Source organism: Etheostoma cragini, chromosome 5, assembly GCF_013103735.1.
Source record: "Etheostoma cragini isolate CJK2018 chromosome 5, CSU_Ecrag_1.0, whole genome shotgun sequence".
In the NCBI taxonomy this organism is placed as follows: Eukaryota; Metazoa; Chordata; class Actinopteri; order Perciformes; family Percidae; genus Etheostoma; species Etheostoma cragini.
Genome location: NC_048411.1, coordinates 4,133,880 through 4,157,211, shown reverse-complemented (window position 1 = coordinate 4,157,211; position 23,332 = coordinate 4,133,880). Strand labels below are relative to the sequence as shown.

The 23,332-nt window shown below is 39.6% G+C and overlaps 2 protein-coding genes across 4 annotated transcripts; both read left to right on the top strand.

Moving 5' to 3' along the window:
* The first annotated feature begins 1,419 nt into the window (after positions 1 to 1,419).
* On the top strand, positions 1,420 to 9,805 carry si:dkey-250l23.4 (E3 ubiquitin-protein ligase RNF180). Of its 2 annotated transcripts, XM_034872794.1 has the most exons (4): positions 1,420 to 2,627; positions 6,787 to 7,024; positions 7,974 to 8,099; positions 9,378 to 9,805. In XM_034872794.1, exons 1-4 carry the CDS (start codon positions 1,626 to 1,628, stop codon positions 9,581 to 9,583), a joined length of 1,572 nt encoding a protein of 523 aa, XP_034728685.1. In that variant the 5' UTR covers positions 1,420 to 1,625; the 3' UTR covers positions 9,584 to 9,805. The 2 variants fall into 2 exon arrangements, with proteins under 2 accessions (XP_034728685.1, XP_034728686.1); XM_034872795.1 differs by lacking the exons at positions 7,974 to 8,099; positions 9,378 to 9,805 and adding an exon at positions 7,674 to 7,718.
* A 2,615-nt stretch (positions 9,806 to 12,420) lies between these two features.
* rgs7bpa (regulator of G protein signaling 7 binding protein a) lies at positions 12,421 to 21,004 on the top strand. 2 transcript variants are annotated; one of them, XM_034872638.1, is made up of 6 exons: positions 12,421 to 13,380; positions 14,356 to 14,522; positions 18,220 to 18,350; positions 18,591 to 18,735; positions 19,736 to 19,806; positions 19,982 to 21,004. In XM_034872638.1, exons 1-6 carry the CDS (start codon positions 13,231 to 13,233, stop codon positions 20,071 to 20,073), a joined length of 756 nt encoding a protein of 251 aa, XP_034728529.1. In that variant the 5' UTR covers positions 12,421 to 13,230; the 3' UTR covers positions 20,074 to 21,004. The 2 variants fall into 2 exon arrangements, with proteins under 2 accessions (XP_034728529.1, XP_034728530.1); XM_034872639.1 differs by having other exon boundaries at positions 12,423 to 12,967.
* Positions 21,005 to 23,332: the final 2,328 nt, after the last annotated feature.

Below are 23,332 nucleotides of genomic sequence, written 5' to 3'. Positions count from 1 at the left end.
GAGAGAGAGTCATATAGAGGTTTTTGAGTATCATAGAGACTGAGTGAAGTTTGACAACTTCATGGCCAGATGAACCTGTTTGGAAAAATGGGCCAAAAACTGTTATTCTATTTAACAGCACTTTACACAGCAAAAGTACTGTATCATGTGAAGGGATTAACACTTACGTGGTACAAATTCCAAAACAAATGTGCAATTAGTTAAATTACAACAAAAAAATCTTAATGCAGCACAATATGATATGGGTTTTTGGGGCCCTGAGGGGACTAGGACCCCCATAGGCATTCAGCCTTCGCTGTAGTGGACATACACGAAGTGGTCATTCAAACTTGAATAATTAAGACTACTGCACAGGAGATGAACAATCAAGATATTTGTAATTAGATTAGGAAAAAACAAGTAGCCATAACCGGTTAAAAATTATCAGGAAAGATTATTACTTTATCTTAAGAATTTACAACCAGTACAAAAATACATGAGACAAGATGACTTAATAGCCACACTGCACAAATGGGTTTTCAAAAGTGATTTTCCATTCAAATCTCCTGAGATATTCTAATGCTTATTAGCCCACAAGCGAAGAGCGTGAACTTTAGTCCTCAGCCCGTTAGGACATAATTAGGACAAACCAGTGAGGCATTATCAGAGGATCTGTGGAGCCGGATCTAAAATGGTAATATTCTTCACTGTGATCCTTTTCTAAGAATGTGTGAATAATAGTTATGTAAATAAGGCTGTCAATTAACATTTTATCAAAGACCAATACCTAAACAATGAAGGAACGTACCAACTTGTGCCATTCCCTTCAATTAGACAGTAGCAGTAACAGTTGCATGACCTATTTTAATAAAATGTATACGGTGCATGAATGCATATAGAACTTTAAATCGTTATTGTTTTGTTTTTTATTCAACTTTAAAAAAATGTCCATCCTATAGTACCGGTAATCCAAATGTTGTTTCCTCTTTCTCTATTTGGAAACCATAAAGCTGTCTTTCAGGACTAAGTGCTATTGAACAAGTTACCCTTATCTTTTTCCTCACATACATTTTGATTTCCTTCAAGTCCAGGCACTCACTCACACACACACGCACACACGCACACACACACACACACACACACACACACACACACACACACACACACACACACACACACACACACACACACACACACAATGCTCTATTTGTAAACCACAGAGTAAAAAAAAAGCTGACACCATATCAGTGGATGTGAGAGAAAAAAAGGTAGCTCTGGTTTTTTCACCTTATTTTGTGGATTCAGTGGTTGTATAGCAATGGGTTTTCTATAGGTCACACAGGACAATGGTGAGGCCATGAATAGTGCACCTATTGTGATGGGGCTCATCAGGGGGACTTTGGCTTTGTCAACAGCGTGGAATGTCCCAGCGGGCTAACGGGCAGGATAGGCCAGGCCAGAGGGATGCAGTGCTCACCTCCTCTACACTGGAACAGTCCCTCTAAAGAGCTTGAACTTATACATCCAAAGGTAGTGGGTGGCAGAGAGAAGAATTTGGGGATGATGACAGGGGAAAGACCAGGCTAGGTGGTAGAAGTTGCTTTAGATGTGCTCTGCTGGTGAATAACAGGCTCAAAAGCGTCGCCATGAGCTCCCATTTGGAACCCTCTGGTGTTAATGGATCAAACAGAGGTGAAGGTCGTGGTAGTAAAGATGGTGAAGAAAACAGCAACAACGAGACTTACACCCCATGCTTAAAGACAGTGAGACCTAGGCTGAGGACTCCAGATCCAGGCGGAGAGGGAAGGTCAAGCAATGTGGAGCAGCTGGTGAGACCTGCCCTGCCAGGGAGGAAAGCACACAAAAAGACCTGCATCAAAGACAACAGAGGACGATTGAGAGAGGGAAATCAAGACAGGGATGAGGAAAGACAAAATGTTGAACACACAGAAGGCAGGGAAAGAGGAAAACAAAGGCAGAGAAAGACTGAAAGAACTGGTACACATGGAGCTGGAGCCCAGGACAGACATGGAACAGGAAGCTCTGAAAGTTTGTCTAGCAGTAATTCTGACATCCAGTTAAACTGCCCTTTGGAAGGATTGAACAACTCACAGAGAGGACACATGTGTCCTAGAACTCACAGTGTTGGCGGCACCCGGAACATCACCACCAATTTAAACCCCCAATCCCCTTGGTCTTTGTCTTCTGCTCTCCTTCAGCCTCCCATCCAAACCAGACCCACACCTCTGTCCCCTCAGAGACTTTCATCCAGGACAGCGGCAGTAGACCTGCACTGCAACCCGTTTAGTTCGCCAAGAGAGACAGATCCATTCTGGGTGGAGGTAAGAACAGGGACAGCAACTGGACAATCTTCACAAAGCCATCTGACACACATCCCATCTCTCACCAACTCAGAGCTAGGAGAGGAAGAAGAGGAGGAAGAGGACGTGGACGATGGCGAGGAAGGAGGCAGTGGTGTGATGGAGGTGATCGGTCAAACCTTGACTTCAGCAGTGGTGCAGCCTTGTGTTCCTTTTCTCCCTGAGAGGAGGATGAGTAAAAGAGAGAAGAACAGGATTAAGTGTCTGAGGAGGAGGCAGAGGAGAAGGGAGAGGTGGAGACAAAGTCAACTGCAGGAGAGCAGACAGGTGAATGACACAAATAACTGAGCCTAAATATGACAATGAGTACTGTTCTTTTACAAAATGTTTTACCAGTGATTTTAGGATTAAGATCAGGCAACTACTTTGTATGTTTTGGTGCTGCCGGTTTAAGAAGAACCACAGAGCTGATAATTAAATCTTTGACTAATTTACTTTTCTCTACCATTTCACAATTAATACTATGTTAATACAATGTTTTTCTTCATTACACTTATGTGATTGCGTGGCCACACATGTATTTGTGTGTCTGTGTGTGTTAATTTAATCTAAGTCTGACTGTCGACAGCCCAATCAGCAACCAGCTCCTCTCAATAGCCATTGTCCGTACGGTTTAAAGTGGGGTTACATCTGAATTAGTTTCATGATGAGGCTTGGGTGGAGAGCCCTTCAAAAGCAACCAGAGCAGATTCTGTTTTGATCGGCTGCTGCAGATCTGCAGTTACGTTGGTGGATTGAAATTATTCTGACTACTGAATTAAAGAAAGCGGAATAAAATTAGTTCTGAAACACAGAAAATCAATTCCCTAATTCAATGCCCTTCTGCTGATTATTGCATTATTGCATTATTGTTTTTAGTTAAGATATTCTTCTCTCTGTCAAACTGCTTTACGCATGATTGTAGATACATAATACACATACTGTCTGGCTCTAGCAGATATAATTGTTTCCATTATATTGTAGTGAATATTTCTGTGGGGGAGAACAGATGGCATGTGCCACCATGAGGAAAATCCATGCAAGTGTTTTTATATTTTCCCCTTTTGCCCTTCAGTCATCACGTGTAAATTAAGGGTCAAGAGCCAAATGTTAGAAACTCAAGGATTGAAAATGTTTGACTGTTATGTGTGTAGCCCAAGTTGAGAGGGGATAAGCTTAGCTTAACTTAGTTTAAGTTCATCTTAGTTTACCTTAGCGTAAATATTGAAGCAGAGTATAACAGCTAGCCTAGCTCTCTCTAAAGGAAAAATGTCCGTCAGCACCTCTAACGCTTGTATGTCTTTATGTGCTGTGTATTTTGATGAGATATATTTAAAAAAAAGAAAATACTTAACAATAAAGATAGATTCAGGTAAGATTAACATGTTTTGAACTCTTCTATGTGAATAGTTAAGATGTCAAATACATGTGACATAATCTAGCGACATCTAGCAACGAATCGAGCAGGCCTTAGCTGCTTTCCATTGAAAATAGTTGGCTGGACCAATAACTGGCACTCTGCTGTGTCACAGTGAAAGCAAGACTCTAGAAAGCTGTCCAAACATGTTTTGTGTACGAATTAAACAAGATACAGCGTATTAGTTTGTGAGCTTTATTGGTGCTGGTAGATATTTTAACGGTGGAGAACGCCAGGCTAGCTGCTTCCCCCTGCTTCCAGTGTTTATGCTAGGTGTCACTCCCCGATATAAGTCAAGTGCGGATTTGAGTCATTGATTCTCAAATTTAAACGGTTTACAGCATAACGTGTCCCACTAAAATTTGTGAAATCCATGAAATAGTCAACTTTTCTCATTACAAACAATAACAGAAGATGGGAATCATTTCAAAATCGTTTTAGCTGTCTATGGTTGTTTGATTGCTAACGTGAGCTCAAAACATCATTCATCTGGCAACCTTTGTTGTAGCTAAGCTAGCAATCACTTCAAAATTGTTTTAGCTATCTATGATAGTTTGGTTGCTAACATTTGCTCAAAACGCCATTCATCTGGCAACCTTTGTTGTGTTTGAGTGCTAACTTGTTGCCATAGCAGTGAACAAACTTCATTAAGTAGGTCCATTTTTACTGTGTTGACATTACAGTCAACAAAGACCTTCGTTAGCATCTTGTATGCTACTTGTCGCAAAGTGACGTCTGCGCAACTCAAATCACATTTTTTCACAGTCTATTCATGGGGCAGGCCGCTAGCGGATCAAAGAAAAATGCCTACGATTTGAGACAAAGATAATATCGCACTGAAACCATGCAGGAACTCACAGTGCACCTTTAATGCACAGTGCAAGTTGTATTGGTCTTCTCCCCGAACTCTCAGAGAAAGAGTGAGTAAGCGTATTTGTTTATTCATTCAGAATGAATTAAATGAGTTTGCTTGGTCATTTATCAATATTAAAACTTATTGAGTGTGTCTGCTATTTCCTCAGCTTTTTCCAACTTTGCACTCGCACAGTTACACTCATTCTTATTTGGGAGATGCTCACTACAAGCACAGCATTTCAGCTATAAGCTTTTGGGACATAGGGATACTTCTCAAGGACAGCTCAACAATAGTTTTTGTCATTCATCCTCTCATAGTATTATAATTTTATTATTATTATCAAAGCCTTGTTTATGTTGTTTACATTCTGGATACATGTTTCACAATGTGTGTTTCCAAAAATGATGCTTTATTTATTTCCCCCTTCGCAGATTTCATGCAACTTTACTGCCTTTGCCATTGCTTGTGGAAATGGTTGTTTTAACCCCTGATAGAGTCTAAGCACTAATAGAGTAATTTTTGCATTTTGCAGATCGGGCCAAAGATCAGAGCGGGTATTATTGCATTTAAGTTTTCCACAGGAAGTAGTTTCATCCTTGGTCATGGAGAGGCAATTAGTGTTGGATTGTTCAGTTACCCCAGCTGCTACTCAGAAGCTGAAATGTGGTTGTGGCTGAATGTAGCTGCTGCAGAAACGTTAATTGCTATTGTACAATAATTATTATTCGTTCGGTCACATTTACACAAACCACAATTTTGTCAGGTTAGTGGTTCAGTAGCACTATTAGTCAACTGAAGCCAATAAAAGCTAATGTAGTAAAAAGAAAAAGTTTACTTCATTTCAACTGAAAGATTTTGATATACTTTTATTTCCCATTGATAAAAATAGTACTTATTTATTGATGTACACGTTTACCAGTGCAACCAAGACAAAGGTGCCATGTTACAGTACATGTTGCCACTGGAGAGCCTCAGTGCCCCTGATTACTTGACGCCGTACACTCAGTGTTCTCTCTTCTGTGTTAATGACACGCCTTGGGAGGCAGGACTGGTGCAACACGGACGTCCCTAGAGTTACCCCCGGGCGATAAAGTGGTAATTACTCTGGAAGCACCAGGGCTTTTTTAAGACTGAGTCTTCAGACACCAATGCTCTTAGTCTGCCGTCACAGGTTTGAGTAGGGGGACTTGAAGGACCCCAGATACTGTTCTCAAAACAGGCATTGGTACTTCCTCTCATACGAATTTTATTTGGAATTTGGAAATGCTGAGTGTGGATTTAGGTGCAGAGGCACGTGGGAGGGAGAGCAGGTGACTGCTGAGGAGATGAGAGGGATTGAAGCAGTTGGGGTGGCAGATGTATTGTGCCATATGAAATGAAAAGAGACAAACTAGATTAAAAGAGTAAACTGAGGACAGGCCATCTGTATTGTAAACAAAATGTTTTATCTTACAGAGTGTTTGCATGAGTCACACTGTGTCTAATGGAAAAACTCAACCAAAACAACTCTGTTTGCTGTAGAGGAAAGGGAGTTTGAATCAGGGGCAGCGTCAGGGTCAAAAATGCTCTATTTAGTAGAGAAAGTGTAGGTAGGTAGATGTTTTACTCTGCATGGCATACACCTAAAACCTCACACATGTCCTCACACATATTATTATGCTGTGCAGGTGGGTGTCAAAGACAATTTACACTCATCAAATGTGCGTATTAAAGAGAGAGTATTTTAAACAGAATCTCAAGAGGGCTGCAGTAGAGGACATTTTCACTTATATTTATTTTCAGCTGGTGCGATGACATAGTGATAATGTATGCTCAAAACCTCATATGTGGGGGGTCAGATTTCTGCATTTGTCTCCTTTCTTCTTTTAGAAATGGGTTTGCCATCACGGTAGAGATAGAAGAAGAAATACGTTTTGAAATGTATAAATCACAGACGTTTGGTGATAATCTGATGTAAATCTTATCCAAAATACACAAAATCCAACACGTGCCTGAACTTTTTACAGTATGCAAATGTAGATGTAGAGTTGCATGTTTGCCTACATACACGCACATAAATATGTGTCTGCATGAAGAGGTCTCCAAGAAAGTATACAGCATGCATGGGTGTTGATACATCTATCAATATTATTTATCTTTTCACCCTCTATCTTTTGCCTTTGCTTCTTACCCAGAGTTCAACAGGGAACCCATCCAGCAGCAGTAGCGAGGATGATGAGGACATGAGCGCTGATGACAGAGAAGGTTACATCTGCGCTGTGTGTTTGGATGTATACTTCAGTCCTTACATGTGTCACCCCTGCAACCACATCTTCTGTGAACCCTGTCTGAGAACGCTGGCTAAGAACAGCCCCACCAACACACCTTGCCCCCTCTGCAGAACAATCATCACACATGTCTTCTTCCAGAAGGGTACGCTAATGGGCAGAAAGCACTTTCTGTACAATATGCATGATTTGAAATACCTATCACTTCTACTTATGAAACTGCTAAGCATTTTATACTAAATAATGTGAGACGGATATTGACAGAAATACAGTTTAAAATGTGCCAGTGTGCAGTTTGCAGCCAGCCTATATGTGTATTTTTATGTCTGTTGGCTATTGCATAGATGACATATAAACTGCAGATTGTTCAGATGGCCCAGCTGCAGATGTCCCAGAGGGAGCAGAGTAGACCTTTAGTTCAGCTCTGACCAGATGAGTCACCCCGAGAAGACAAAATCAAACGCGATCTGACCACTTTTATTTAGTGCTTTCTGATGGAAATAAGTAAAGGGTTAACCTGATGGGTGGGAAATGCATTGCGATATTATAAAAGAGACGTTTTTAGCAATAGCTATAATGTCTAACTGTAGACAATGAAACCCTCATCTTATATGTGATGTAATTACACAATAATTTTACGTAGTCCACTAAATTGTTAGATGTTTGCACATATGCTCCATAGTGACATACTTGTTTTATGTAACCTTGTGATCACTGCAAGCTGATTACATGGAACGTAGTCTGATCTATGAATAAGTAATGAAGTTCTGTGATTCACTTTGGCCTACTTCTAGATGTATGTAGGAGAGAGTGAGCGGCAGGGACATTGCTGTGGTCATGGTTATGAGGACTGCAGACACACTAAGGGCTCTTGTGAGTGATTAGGTGACAAGGATTGTGGATTAGATTCTTGTGTTGATTACCAAAGCCAAGGTCACAGAGAAACAGAACAAGGATAAAATGAAGGGAGTCTGGTGATGCTGCTTGTTGGAATACATTGAATTAATCAAACCTAATCTATCCAGGCTATGAAGTAGTGTAGGTGTGAATAAGATGTTCACGTTTTATAATTTTTAGTTTGTCTCCTCTTACAGAATTGAACCAAACAGCAAGAACATTCTTCCCAAAGGAATACCTTTCCCGGAAACAAAACTTCCAGAAAGCAAGCTGTGCAAAGTGGCCTCTCCCAAGTTGCCGGAAACTCTTCCGTATCTTTGGAGGCAAGTTTTTAAATACCCATACATGGAATTCTCTCAGATTAACAAACAAATTTGTCAAAATATCAGCAGCAGAAGGACACAATTGCAACTTTACTGAAATTCTTAAGTGAGATTGTAGGTCTTGACAAGACTTCTGACAGAGTAGCACATGTGTACCTGCTACGTATTTGTCCTAAAAGTACCTCAAGGCTTCGGTGGTAGATTAAACCCAATACTTTAATTTCATAGCATACATAACATACATTTAATTTGATAGAAGAAATTCTTGGAGAATATCTTTCGGGGAAGCAGTGTTCCACACAATTAGTTTCTAACCTATCTACTACTGATGTTGTACCATTATTAATTAGTTTTTTGGGCATTTTTAGGCCTTTATTTCCACAGTACAGAAGAAAACATCAAAGGAATAGATTGACATACAGAAAAGGGGCACAGGTCGGAGTCGAACCCACGGCCGCTGTGTCGAGGAGTAAACCTCTAAATGTGTGCACCTGTTCTACCAACTGAGTCAGAAAGCCACATGTTGTACCATTATTTACAGTAGATCAATCTCTCTACTATATTAAATACCCTACTGTTAGGGCAACAATTATTTTCAGCAAAATATGGGCTAATATGGAAACCAGTACTACAACATGGATGAACTGTATAAGCCAATACGACCTAAATACATAAATACTGGTAGTTTGGAATATGACTGAACATATGGAGGTACAGTGGAAAAGTTAATAATGCTGCAGGAGTTGAATCAATTTGTTCAGAATTATCTAAGATACTCAGGTTATGATTGAATCCCACACCCTCCTAAAAAATTTGACTATCCACCAACCAAACTCTGTACAATTGAAGTACTTATGTACAGTTTATGTACTCATAATTTATTCAGTAATATTTTTGGTAAATGTTAACTCCCACTTGATGGTCTAAATGTTCCACAGCCTTCTCTTTACTGTGTAATTCTGATGGAGAAGACTGAATTTAATTTAATTACATTTTTTACTTTAGTTGTAGTAATTTACTTTATTTCGGCTGATTTTAAGACATGTAGTCCAGAGAAAAATATCTGAATGACCCCTAAAAAAAAATTGCAATTTCCCAGATATATTTGACTTTGGTTTCCTCAATAGTAGCCACATTCCTGACAATGTGATTTTGATGATTTTTTCCTACTATAAAACCATTAGAATCCTGCTTACCTGACATTAATTCAAATAAGGAGAAACATTTGACATCAATGAAAACCACCAGATGTGATGCCTTATTTGTCACCCAATCCAGGCTTCCAGAGGCAGTCCAGTCCCATTGCTAGACGCCAGTTCCCCCATGGAGGAGGCTACCGTCTGGACGCTCTAGACTTTGAAGATGACTCTCGAGGCTGGCGTTTTGACATGGACATGGTCATCATCTACATCTACTCAGTCAACTGGGTTATTGGCTTTTTCATATTCTGCTTCCTCTGCTACCTCTTCTTCCCTTCTTTTTGACAGTCACAGCTAAAATGATGGAGCAACATAGAACTATGAAATGTTGAAGACACTAAAAAATGAGGGTAAAGTACGGAAAGAAGATTAAGCAGAGCGCAGACTACACATATCCACATATACACATATACATATATATAGGTGGAAATGATGATGGGGATGACTTGATGGAGGGAAAACAACAGTGTGCAAGCTCGTTATTGCTCATTAATAAATCATTGAAATGGGGAAATGGTGTATGAGGATGTTTGGAAACCCAGTGTTCTCTTTTTCCACATGTTGCACATGTAACGTGGGTTGCACGACATGTCCTGTTCCTGTAAGGATGGATGATGATACATATATGTCAAATATAACTTCTCCTAGGTTGTAGTGTTTTACTTTTAACATAATTTACATACAGTCAAGTGTTGCTTACATTTATGATTAGCAGCACAGCCAACTAGATTACTCCTAAACTGATAATAATAATAATGACATGTGAATGTGAGTACTAGAAACAACAAAAGTGGGAAATTCCAGTTAGATTTTCTTTTATTTCATACTTACCAACCCACACCATTACCTCATTTTGAGTCGTGACAAAACTAATGGTAATGCTTTAAAATACTACTAACACATTTGTATTCCAAATTGTTCCCTTATGAATTCAAACAGTATTTTCAAAATCTAATTAAAAAACTTCTGATGGACAGTGGAACCAATTTGCAATATATTTTATCATTGGGAAACACAAGCATGAGCAGCTGCCATAATGAGGTAGAGATGCTCTTTTATACTTTTGCCCAAAATTCTACAACATAACATTTCAGTACTACCACAGATATTGCATGTTCCAATCATAATAATGTAATGTAAATCATAGTTTACTTATATTCTTATTGTTTTTATGACTAACCCACAATAAAACAAAAAAGACTAACACGAGTGAGCTCTTTTTGGGTGGATTTTCATGTTCATGCATCGTCAGAAAACGTCTTTAAATAAGAGATTTGCTCTTTGGTATGGGTTTGGTATGGGTTGAAACCATTTGTTTATGGTTGTATGAACCTCTGTGTTCCAATTTACCGCCATACCCTATATCCTAGCTATTAAAACCTTTTTTAATTGGCAATTGTGTTATAATATGCAGTATGTCTTGCTAGATTTGCTGTTTTTCAACAAGAAGCAACTTTGTGGTTTTTATTGTTCTTAAGCACCCCCTGGAGGGAATAATGTTGAAATAAGTCACTGTATTTTATATCAAAAGATGCAAAGAAACACCTACATACAGGTATGTAGATGTGGCTTTGATAGGAATTCGTAAATTCAAGCGGTTTCCAGATAAATTGCTTTTTCCTGACACAATTCAAGTTGTATAGTCGATGCCTCTTTTATTTTGTTTTATTAGCTTTTCCAAAGGGCTTCACTTTCATTTTCAACTTGCATCAAGGTAACGTATGTGGGCTTCACTCAATGCGCATATTGTTCACAGTTTGCAGTATAACTTTACAATGATAATCAAGCGGTCTGGTGTGTTGCCGGTTGGACAGCAGCCAAAGTCTTGATCCTTGGTGGAATGACCTCTGGACACAGAAACTGGCACTTGGGACAGAAAGTGTGACCTAGATGGTTAGTGGATAGTATAGTGCGGGAAGTAAAGCTTACTATATGGAAAGCACTGGCTCTGCTTACTCCTGGATAGACCCTGGACTCTGTCCTTTTCCAGTTGGCTTTGCAAGTTTCCATTGTGAGAGGTGTGAGGCCCCATCAGAGAAGTTTGGGGAGGATATGACGTTCAGTTGACAGCACATGAAGGCATTAGCATTTAAAATGTATCAACTCTTGGCCAAGCTTAAATGTGTTTCTCTTATAATAAAAAAATTGTATGCACATTTTGGAATTGACTTGTCATTGCTAAGAAACAGCAGATAGATTATGGTGCCATTTCTTCTAAGACATCAAAACCAAAGATATGATCAGTGATCATCTTTAAAATTTATAAAATGACACTGTACATTTCCGGTGTCATTGGCTTTGTGTGTATTTGTGTTTGTACAGCTGTGTGCATCTGCGGGTGTGTGTCACGTACATAGATAGATTTAAAAGTCTTCTTCTGCATTCACAATGAAATAGTAATGCCGGTTTAGAAAGAGCACTCACCATACACTTAAATGGACTCCTAATTTATTCAGACTATCTACCGCACACTTTCCTCTATGTGGTTGTCAAAAGCTAGGAAGGGCAACTGTTGAACAGGTTTAGTTTTTGTGGTGTAACCATAGACAACAAATTATTCATATATATATTCATATACACTGTATATATTTTGCTTTTGTTGATGCCACCGCTCTCCAGTTGTGTGTGTGTTCATGAAAGCCGCTCACTTCCACTTTACAGCTTTCAATTGACTGACATTTTTTGTGGTTTTGTATTGGTCCAACTACTAGGATTTGCTCATGACACAACCTGGATTGCAAGATTACCCTAAGTAACCACCTTAACAACCTTAAAAACACATTTGGGTCTCCAATAAAGTAAGACTTTTATGTTAACCATAATGTGTCTATAGGCATATCATTGCTGTTGAGAAAGGCACATAGATGCAAAATAATAATACCATAAAACACACTTTAAGTCCCAATACAATGGCCCTGCATAGTTATTATGAATATCCCGTAGTAGATGTGTTAATTGTGGTGTTCAATACTAAAGTTTACATGGAGACACATATAGTCTTTACTGCAATATTGAATTCACTTTATTGTACTTTTTACTGTAGAGGCAAAGTGGCCAATAGCTTGGATTTCACACGTTTAGGATAAAGCCCTGGGCGGGGGTCTGACTTGATGGGCCCTATTAGTATTCCCGTCCTTTGGGTGCGCAGTGTTGCCAGCCACAGAGCCACGTCAGGCCTGTAGCAACTGCTCGTCTTCTCCTGCCTCTCCAAGGTTAGAGACAGGCCCGCCCGACCAGCTGGAGACACTCGAACAAACAGACCCTGGGAGCCGAATTAGACCGCGTTACCAGGAATTAAGTTTTTTTTTTTTTTATGGTATAGATTTTCTCCGGCACTGAGGAGCGTGCGCAGTGAAATAGTCAGCGGGGACATCCGTGGCGTTATTTCGTCTCTATAAGGAGATTCTGCGGCTGAGAAACGATCGTTATCTCCCATCTTATTGGTGCTTAATGGAAACGCGCAATCATAAAAAATGGTTGCATTTGGAGAATATCCGTGAATGTGATCGTCTCCTTCCGACATCGGTGCGTCAGAGAAGACACCTCAGCTAGCTGGACTCCGGGTTGGGTGTGAAGTCTTCACCGTGCACCGTGTGCTGCTGGGGTGAAGGTGACTTGCGTCCCGCTGCAGTCAGGGCAATGCGGAGAGGAGTCGCAGACGCTCATCCGGTACTTTTTTCTGCACTCTATTTGCTCCGTCTCCCACACTAGAGGGGAGCAACGTGAGAGATAGACAGAGCAATAACAAATAATCGAGATTCAACCCAGCCAGTAGTTGGTGAAGGTGAATTGAGCGTGTGCAGAGGAGAGAATAAGGTGAACAGTAAGGTGCAGGGTGGTGAGGCAGGAAGAGAGAAAGTGGTGAAGTTTGGTGGATTAATAAGACAAAAACCGTTCTGTATTAGGGCTGTTTTATTAGTGGATGTGTATGCATGAGTTCTGCATCGAATGGGCGCAAAAACCGCCCCAGATCCTCCGGGAACATCTTCCAGATTGGCAAGCCTCCTTGCCGAGACCCAGAGAGGAGGGAGAGCACCGAAAGTACCCGCAAAGCCCAGCGCGCCGTGGCAGACTGCAGAATGGTAGGTTTTGCGACACGTCGATGCCTGCATGGTGCCTCTGATAAGGAGTGCTATGTTATTATCCCTGGCTTGCTTTGTTCTATAGGGCGATCGACTATCCCGTGCATGTAAGGTGCAGAGGCGACAGCTGTTAATAGCTGCAAAAAAAGACTGTAACTCAGTCTGGGAGCCTAAAAATAGCTTTGCATTTGCATTGCTTTGTCGGCAGTGATGCAAACAGATCACCTCGGCGTGCAGATTGACTGTGTGATTTGCATTTGGAGTGCTGATGATTTAGACTGATTTCAAAATTGCCTGAATTACACTATAATCTAGGTGTTCATGGCACAGAGGACCAGTGTTTTGACAGATGTTGGCAGGTATGATCATATGTAGACTATAGCCTGCTTCACCCTTTCACACATTAGTAAACGTCATGGAGCTCCTCTGTTCCTATAGCCTACAGGAGTGCAGCAGGATGCTGTGCAGGAGTTGCACAAAATGAACGAAATGCGTGTTTTTCAGCAATCTCAAGCTCCGAGGTTGTGCAAACAAACCAAACTTACCATAATGGGACCACTGTCAATAAAAGAAAAATCAATTTTGATGGCAGTGATTCACTTTAGGTCCTTATTGCGTGTTTCTATGGGCTGAACCGCATGGGTGCAAGGTAGCAAATTTTGAAATAATAATTCAAATGATGTCTATACCACCTGCACCTGCATCTGTCATCAGTGTGTGTGTGTGTGTGTGTGTGTGTGTGTGTGTGTGTGTGTGTGTGTGTGTGTGTGTGTGTGTGTGTGTGTGTGTGTGTGTGTGTGTGTGTGTGGTTTCATCTTGACAAGTCAATATATTGGCCAAGAATCAAGGCTATTCGACTAGAACAGGAAGCGATATTCAAGCAAATGTGTGTTATATGTGTGTGGCGTTTACTTGACTAAGTCATTGAGGGAATCACTTATTTTTGTGTGTTTTTTGTGTGTTATTGTAACACAGATCGTCCAAGAATTCAACACCCTTGTGGCTCTGTACCGTGAGCTGGTGATCTCCATTGGCGAAATCACTGTGGACTGTCCCTCCTTACGGGCCGAAATGCTGAAGACCCGGACTAAAGGCTGCGAAATGGCGAGAGCGGCACACCACAGTCTCTCCTTGATATCGGGGTGAGTTGGCACAGACGCTGTCCATGGTGCTGAACATTAGGACAGTGGTTCTGAAAGTGCACCAAACAGGGCGCAGTGCAGCACTGCTGCGCCTAAAGTTGTAAAGCAGTTGTTTATTTGAACATGTAAACCATTAAACACTCAATACATACATTCATGTGTACATATATTATATAATTAAATTGACAGATATATAAGGTCATGTACTTCTCAGCACAATCTTCCAAAATGAGTGAAAGTCATTCAAAAATTCCCATGTTCAAAAAGAAGTACGAAGAAGTTCACGAAGAACATCTCAGGTCCGCCCCCCCCCCTTTTCTCTTCTTTTTATCCTTTAATAAATACAAAATCGTATGCTTCACTAATTCACACATCATAGACACAGATGTATACACACAGTACATGCAGTACCTACACACATTTACACTGTTTTTGTTTCTTTTCTTCCCTTTATTTAACATCTATCTATAGCAGATTAAATAATAACACATCCATACTAGACTTAATATATAGATGCCAAGGAACCATACAGTCATTATGCAATACCAGCACTTCAATACCTTTTTGTGTCCCTTTAATATATCCATTTTAACTAATCTCTTGAAATTGTTCATTGGTGTACATGTTTTCATCCACTGCAGCTGTTCCATAAAGTCGCTCCTTTGGTTGTGATGCAGTGATATTTAGCATTTGCTCTCATATGTTTCTTTTTAAAGACAAATGTTCCTCTGAAGTCACGTTTGCTCTCTTGTATTTAAAACAGCGTTTGGATACTGTTCGACAGCTGATGATTATTGATTTGGTACATCGTTTGTGTTAAAGTCAACAATATCTCGGAATTTTATCTCTGAAAAGAAGCAAATTTGACCAAAATACACCTCTAATTTCTATAAGCATCCTCGTTTAAGGCAAATGTATACTCAAGCCTACTCCTCTAATATTCAGAAGAAATTATTCAAGTGTCTGCCCCATTACTGTAAAACTAGTGAGCTTCTTTGGGGAAAACAGAGCAGTTTTGTTGTTAAAAAGCATGATGTCTCTAATTGCTAGCGGTGCAGCTTTACCAGGAAGCAATCACAACGCCATGCTGTTACTGACCGTTTCCCATCAGCTGGGGTCTAAAACATTAATGCATGATGGTATCAATAATGTGGAGCCAATTACTTTTGCATTGTTACTTTTAATGTATTGTGAGAGTGGTTGTGTGTGTGTGTGTGTGTGTGTGTGTGTGTGTGTGTTTCTGCTATGGTCATTTGCACATTTAGACATTAGCATGCTTTTCAATAATAAATGTGAATTGTTTTCTAGAGTGCTGATTGTCTGTAAGAATGGAAATCCTTGGCTTTTTTCTTTTTAGCAAAAACAAATGATAGCCTATTGAAACAGTCAATGCAAAATACATTGACATATAGGTTTGTTTATGACTTGTTGCTTTCACATGTCTGTTGACTTGGCTTGCATTCGTCATGGAGCACAACAACTACCCCACATTGGTGCCAGTGGAAGAAGGGCAAAGTTAGGCTTGGGATTTGAAGGTTCTCTGTGAGGCTAAGATGCCAGCTGACTTGGAACCCTCAAACTTACTTAAATAACAATCAGCCAGACTGAATCCAATAGTGAGAGAGATTTGGAGGACATTCTGCAGTGCTAACTGCTTGCCAAAGCCCTGGAACTATAACAGCATCAGGTTTACTCCTGTTATAGTTCATATTCCTCCTTATAAGGCATGCACCAGTTGGAGAACTGTGAAGCCATTAACTGCTCTCCCATTAAATATTAGTCTGCCATATCTTTCATGAGGATGAGTTTAGAATATGTTAGGCTGTACTCTGCTCTGTAACCCATTTCCTGGCTAAATAATTAATCCACTTGTTCTATCTTACAGCAATTTAAGAATGCATATATTTCCCTGTCTGTTACATGTTTGAACCACATGTGCGTGCCACACTCCTATGTTTAGCCAGTAAGCATGTCTACTGCATGTTTCCTGTCATGCAGGGGCATGAGTCATACAACATCCATTTAACAATGCTTTAATAATATCATTTTATATAATATTGCTACTTTAGTATCTATTATAGTCCTGTGCTTGAATTTTCTGCTGCTGCCATTGAAATAGGGACAGCGCAGCAACTTTAGAGAGAACTCAGTTCCTACTGATAACAGCATCAACATCATTGTCATAATCATCACCAACACATACTCTAAGCCTCCTTCTCTAAAAGCTCTCCAGGCCATTTCAATGTTCGCCTCCACTACTAGAGACGCATAGCTTGAATTAGACAGCACAGATTAGTCCCCTTTAATCAAATAAAGCCAGCGTGTCTGAATGGTTTGAGTGATGCGAGGCCTTTCCGATGTGCTAGAGAAAAGCTGATAAGCAGGACAGCATTGATAACAGCTGGGCTTTAGCAACAGTACTGTAAAAGGCAACAAGGATGGGAAGGGGAAGCTTGCTGTTGGATGACGGGAATGCAACAGCGTGATTTGTGTGAGAAATAATTGTACCAGGTGCAAGTTTCATGCCTTTTAATTGCTGCCACTTTCCTGTGTGATATTGCAACCACTGAATATCACCTGGTGTAGTTTCCCCTTAGACGCCAGATTAAGATGGTTGTGAAGCGACTCCGGTGTCTCCTAAAAGCAAGTTATCAGCTCTGGTTAAATGAAAAGTATTCAGATGGGGTTTTTATGTTTGAACTTCTCCAATGCATTTCATTCCTACATTCTCAGAGGGTTAAACAAACAAAATGTGGACACACAACAAGATAATCATGCAAAATCCAGTCAGTAGCAAGTTTGACCTTGTCTGCTGTTGTCATAAAGCAACAGAAACAGGTCTAAAGAAACTGATAGCTCCTCTTTATTCAATGTTAATGTAAACTCCACAGCTTATCTCTTATCTGATGGTTAAGATTCGAAAAACTTTGCCAAACCTTTTATCTATTTGAGTTTATAACCCCTTCTGGCATTAGCTGATGCCATCAATAATTGGATTGTTCAGGTTATTGATCATATTCATTTAATCGCAAGCAGGCAAAACTGTATTAAGAGGACTATTCCTCATATTTGTTAATATATTGCATGTCAGTAACATTTGTGATCGGCTGTTTATGGTGTGACCTAGAAGACGTGCATGCTGAAAATGAAATATATTACACAAAAGTTAGATGTCAGTTATGGTTTTGGCCTTTTTTTATCTACACACAAGTGACACATACTGCACTCAAACTTTGGCAATAATTTTTCCTGACATCAATAAATCAAAATAATTAACAAAATGGCGGGGCGGTCTGTGGTATAATATTTAAGGAACTTTTTTTTTAACTTTTTTGCTATTTTACTTTTGAAAGTTTTTAGTGGACCTGAGTGTACTTGAAGACAGATTAATAATCAGCATACTTCACGTTTGTTAATAAATAGTTATCTTTAAGCATGCAGCTAATTTTGTACTAAATATGTTTTAGTACAAGTAGTAGAAAAGCACAATTTGAATTTTAGTATTAAATGTACATTTATGTGTTGAAGTGAAACATCTTCAAGCATACTTTGTACACTTTAAGTGAAACTACTGTTAACAGAACATAGAGACATTAAGAGTTTTTCCATGAACTGTTTTGCTATAACAGGACTATGATTTTATTTTGTTTCCATAAAGTTGGTGTCCAGAGTTTTATTAAGATATGTGTCATTTTAGGCCGGAGGACGGGGAGATCCACCCTGAGATCTGTAGGCTGTTCATCCAGCTGCAGTGCTGTCTGGAGATGTACATCACAGAGATGCTCAAATCTGTCTGCTTGCTGGGGTCCCTGCAGCTTCACAGGAAAGGTTAACACATGAATAAGCCTCATGGCATATGTTTGAGTTTGTGTGTATACTGTATGCCTGTGTGCTATTTCACACACAGCATGCTTTGTTTGAAATAAACAACCAATAAAACAGAAGACAATCACACCACTAGCAGATTTCAAAATACATGCATAGATGTAAGTACATATTGCCAGTGTTTAATGCATGTACTGTAGTAGTGAGACATATTTAAGGCTAGCTACTCTCTGTTATCTTTAGGTAAGGATCCCTGTGGCCCTGCCGGGGTCGACAGTAAGATAGAGGAGAGCTCAGATATCCCGATCCTGGAGGACACCTCTTCCTCCCCTACTGACTTTCCTCAGCTCTGCTGGCTGGTGGCCAATGACATAGAAAACATTGAAAGGTAGGCAGACTAAAAATGTCTTGGGTCTGTATGAGTGCGTGTTTTTGAAAGATTCTACATGTTCCTCGTCGGTCAAAGTACATGTGTCAGGAAACATAATGCAAATCATGCAAGGACTATTAAAAGATTAGTGATCATTAACATTTTGCATAATTTATCATTTCATTCACAGCACATTATTAGCAGCTAATGCTTTCTTTAAAATAGGCTCATGTAGTTAAAACACTTAATTTAATTCAAATCCAACCCCAAGTGTTCCCCTTTCAACCTTACTAGTGACGTAATGGTTGCTTCTTTACCGCTGGATTTGTTATTTATTTGATTTTATGACATACAATTACGTAACAGTTTTTTACTTTAAAAATATAAATAATCTTCTTATAGGAAATCCTAAATGACATGCCTCTATATTTGTCTGTTATGCCAACCTACAATATTTACAACCTACTAGGCAGAGCGGACACAATTGTAATCTTATGTAATGTGCCTGGTTGTTTTTGATAATTTGGAACATTTTATTACAACGCACAATTAAAAAAATAGAAAAGTAAAAAAATCTATTACATTTTTTTTCCTTGGGATGTTGGCAAACTACTTACTATAATAATTAACAAATAGGGTGGCATGTAATAATCACTGAGTGTACTGGGCTTCATCCCAGTGTTTATTATATGAGGTGCTGAAATTAGACTACTACAATACGCATCATGCAAAAAACAAGATATTTAAAGATGTATTTAAGATGACGCTTCAAAAATGTGTGTGTGTGTGTGTGTGTGTGTGTGTGTGTGTGTGTGTGTGTGTGTGTGTGTGTGTGTGTGTGTGGATTAAGGCTTTTCAACTGCAATAGCCAAAACAGGAAGCGATATTCAAGCATTAAGTTGTGTGTGAGTGAGTGAGTGAGTGAGTGAGTGAGTGAGTGAGTGAGTGAGTGAGAAAATGTACCACATGATAGATGTTTCAGATACACTACATAAAAGCCCTATTTGTGTTATTGCAGGGATATGAGGGAGATGAAGAACCTACTCAGTAAACTCAGGGAGACAATGCCTTTACCACTGAAGAACCAAGGTAAGATAGAAACCAAACAGTGTATTACCCTTCAATCTCTAGAGCAGTGACACAAAATCTTTTAAAGGTAAAAAGTACAGATTCATTGGGAAACAGAGTGACTTGAACCATCGCATTGCTAAATCTAGCCAACATGTCTGACCGTACTTGGTCCTCTATGTTTTCTTGTGTCTAGATGACAGCAGTTTGCTGAACCTGACTCCCTACCCACTGGTCCGACAGAGGAAGAGGAGGTTCTTTGGGCTCTGTTGCCTGGTAACCAGCTAAGGGCACCGCCTTCGTGGGTAGGAGGCGGCAACAAAGACACCATTACCCACTGTCCTTCACCACTTGTGTCTCCCACCAATCTATTACTGCCATTTTCAAATAAATTGCCTCTTTCTCTTTTTTTTAAAGGCTGTCCATTTTATAATTTTATTTTGTAATACAAAGAAGAACTGTAACTGCAAATGTAATCAAAACAAAAGTCATGAACATATATTTTAAGATATTTTGCAACAGATTTTTCCTTTTTTGGTAAATTAAGTTTGATATCTGCTTGTCCAATGTAAAAGAGAATGAGAGGCCATTTGAAATAATGTCAGTGTTCAATTACTACTTCTAAAAAAGGGAATATAGTTGTCAGTTTCTGTTAGAATTAATGCAATAACTATGAATAGACGCCAATCCGAATATTTCAGGACGGCGCTTGCTAAGACAAAGTTAGTCCTTTGTATGTCTAAACTCAGATGACAGGTTTGTGCAGAATGAGTTTGTTGTGTATTACAGTCTCTGTTTTCCGTCCCTTGCTGTTTTTTCTTCTTAATGTACTTAATTTAGTCTTCCATAAACCAAGTACCTGTATCCAACTTTAACTTTCCAGCATCAAAATGGAATATATGATACAATACTCAAATTGAAAAACTTCTTTGCACACAATATCTATCTATAAATTAAGACATTAGACTTGTATATACACATACTCTTTACGCAATGCGCTCTTAATTATTTTCAAAGATGGTTAGCAAAGAATCTGTTGGGTGGTATAAGCAGGGAGGGTCTCCCTCTGTCTGAGGCGATCCAGCCGACAGAGGCCAGGCAGCATGGGTCTTGCGTATTATTGATAGTGATCAATGTTTAGGGCACGGTGAAGGTACATTAGTCAAAGCTGATATAGGTCATTTTACATTGTTAATAAAACTTTTGTTATTGAAACTAATCAACTAGTCTCTGTAATTTTCTTGCATGTAATACAATGAAGTGTCCACTGGGTGGAGACAAACTTTTCAAAAGAGAAAATGTCTGACTCATTTACAGTGAGGAAAATAAGTATTTGAACACCCTGCTATTTTGCATGTTCTCTCACTTAGAAATTATGGATGGGTCTGAAATTGTAATTGTAGGTGTATGTCCACTGTGAGAGAGAGAATCTAAAAAAAAAAAATCCAGAAATCACAATGTATGATTTTAAACTATTTATTTGTATGATACAGCTGCAAATAAGTATTTGTACACCTGTCTATTAGCTAGAATTCTGACCCTCAAAGACCTGTTAGTCTGCCTTCAAAATGTCCACCTCCACTCCATTTATTATCCTGACTTAGATTCACCTGTTTGAGGTCGTTAGCTGCATAAAGACACCTGTCCACCCCATACAATCAGTAAGAATCCAACTACTAACATGGCCAAGACCAAAGAGCTGTCCAAAGACACTAGAGACAAAATTGTACACCTCCACAAGGCTGGAAAGGGCTACGGGGATTTTGCCAAGCAGCTTGGTGAAAAAAGGTACACTGTTGGAGCAATCATTACAAAATGGAAGAAGCTAAACATGACAGTCAATCTCCTTTGGACCGGGGCTCCAAGCAAGATCTCACCTCGTGGGGTCTCAATGATCCTAAGAATGGTGAGAAATCAGCCCAGAACTACACAGGAGGAGCTGGTCAATGGCCTGAAAAGAGCTGGGACCACCGTTTCCAAGGTTATAGTTGGTAATACACTAAGACGTCATGGTTTGAAATCATGCGTGGCACGGAAGGTTCCCCTGCTTAAACCATTACATGTAAGGGCCTGTCCTAAGTTTGCCAATGACCATTTGGAGGATCCAGAGGAGTCATGGGAGAAAGTCATGTGGTCAGATGAGACCAAAATAGAACTTTTTGGTCATTATTCCACTAACCGTGTTTGGAGGAAGAAGAATGATGAGTACCATCCCAGAACACCATCCCTACTGTGAAGCATGGGGGTGGTAGCATCATGCTATGGGGGTATTTATCTGCACATGGCACAGGGCGACTGCACTGTATTAAGGAGAGGATGACCGGGGCCATGTATTGCGAGATTTTGGGGAACAATCTCCTTCCCTCAGTTAGAGCATTGAAGATGGGTCGAGGCTGGGTCTTCCAACATGACAATGACCCGAAGCACAAAGCCAGGATAACCAAGGAGGGGCTCTGTAAGAAGCATATCAAGGTTCTGGCGTGGCCTAGCCAGTCTCCAGACCTGAAAACAACAGAGAATCTTTGAAGGGAGCTCACAATCCGTGTTTCTAAGCAACAGCCTAAAAACCTGACTGATCTAGAGAAGATCTGTGTGGAGGAGTGGGCCAAATTCTCTTCTGCAGTGTGTGCAAACCTGGTGAAAAACTACAGGAAACGTTTGACCGCTGTAATTGCAAACAAAGGCTGCTGTACAAAATACTAACATTGATTTTCTCAGGTGTTCAAATACTTATTTGCAGCTGTATCATACAAATAAATAGTTAAAAAATCATACATTGTGATTTCAGAATTGTTTTTTTAGATTATGTCTTTCACAGTGGACATGCACCTACAATTCCAGACCCTCCATGATTTCTAAAATAGCAGGGTGTTCAAATACTTATTTTCCTCACTGTAGGTATACTACTGTAGGTAAAAATTGTGAGTCAAACTAAATTCTCTTACATCCTTAAACCTTGTTTTATGCCATTCTCTTCTGGTTTGCTATTTATTGTTCCACTCTTATGCCTGTTTGTAGAGTAAATAGAGTAATGTCTAGGAGGGTTAGACGGGGACAAAGATACATGGAAATACAAAATGGGAGGGACAGAAAAGCAAGATAATCTTTCATTAAGTCCATAACAAGCAGCTTTTGTTTACTTTTACAGAACGCTGGAGAAATAGCATGAAAATGAAACAGAGAGAGAAAGTCCTCAGACAGGATCCAACTGCTTGCCTACTTTTGCTACTGGAAGGAAGTGTATTTTTATCAGTAAAGGAAAAACTTTAAATTATCCTCAGCATGTAGTGACCATGGTTTATTTCATAAATCCCAAACATTCCTAAGAATGGGCTTAATATACAATACTAATTATAATTTGATGTGAATGGGAGCCCTTTGATAAACTGGTGACATGCCTAATGCATGCGGGGATAGAAACACCTGGACAGCAGACTGTGATACATGGTTTTATAATACTGTTATATACTGTTGTAAATTGTTCAGAATATACACATACAGTACTATGCAAAAGTTTTAGACAGGCATGCAAAAACGCGGTAAACTA

Bases quoted from the DNA above. Each gene is read 5' to 3' on its own strand.
- si:dkey-250l23.4 (XM_034872794.1), top strand. From the start codon at position 1,626: ATGAGCTCCCATTTGGAACCCTCTGGTGTTAATGGATCAAACAGAGGT. The intron at 7,025-7,973 runs GTACGCTAATGG...CTCCTCTTACAG, and splicing joins ACATGTCTTCTTCCAGAAGG to AATTGAACCAAACAGCAAGA. The intron at 8,100-9,377 runs GCAAGTTTTTAA...CACCCAATCCAG, and splicing joins ACTCTTCCGTATCTTTGGAG to GCTTCCAGAGGCAGTCCAGT.
- rgs7bpa (XM_034872638.1), top strand. From the start codon at position 13,231: ATGAGTTCTGCATCGAATGGGCGCAAAAACCGCCCCAGATCCTCCGGG. The intron at 14,523-18,219 runs GTGAGTTGGCAC...GTGTCATTTTAG, and splicing joins AGTCTCTCCTTGATATCGGG to GCCGGAGGACGGGGAGATCC. The intron at 19,807-19,981 runs GTAAGATAGAAA...TCTTGTGTCTAG, and splicing joins TTTACCACTGAAGAACCAAG to ATGACAGCAGTTTGCTGAAC.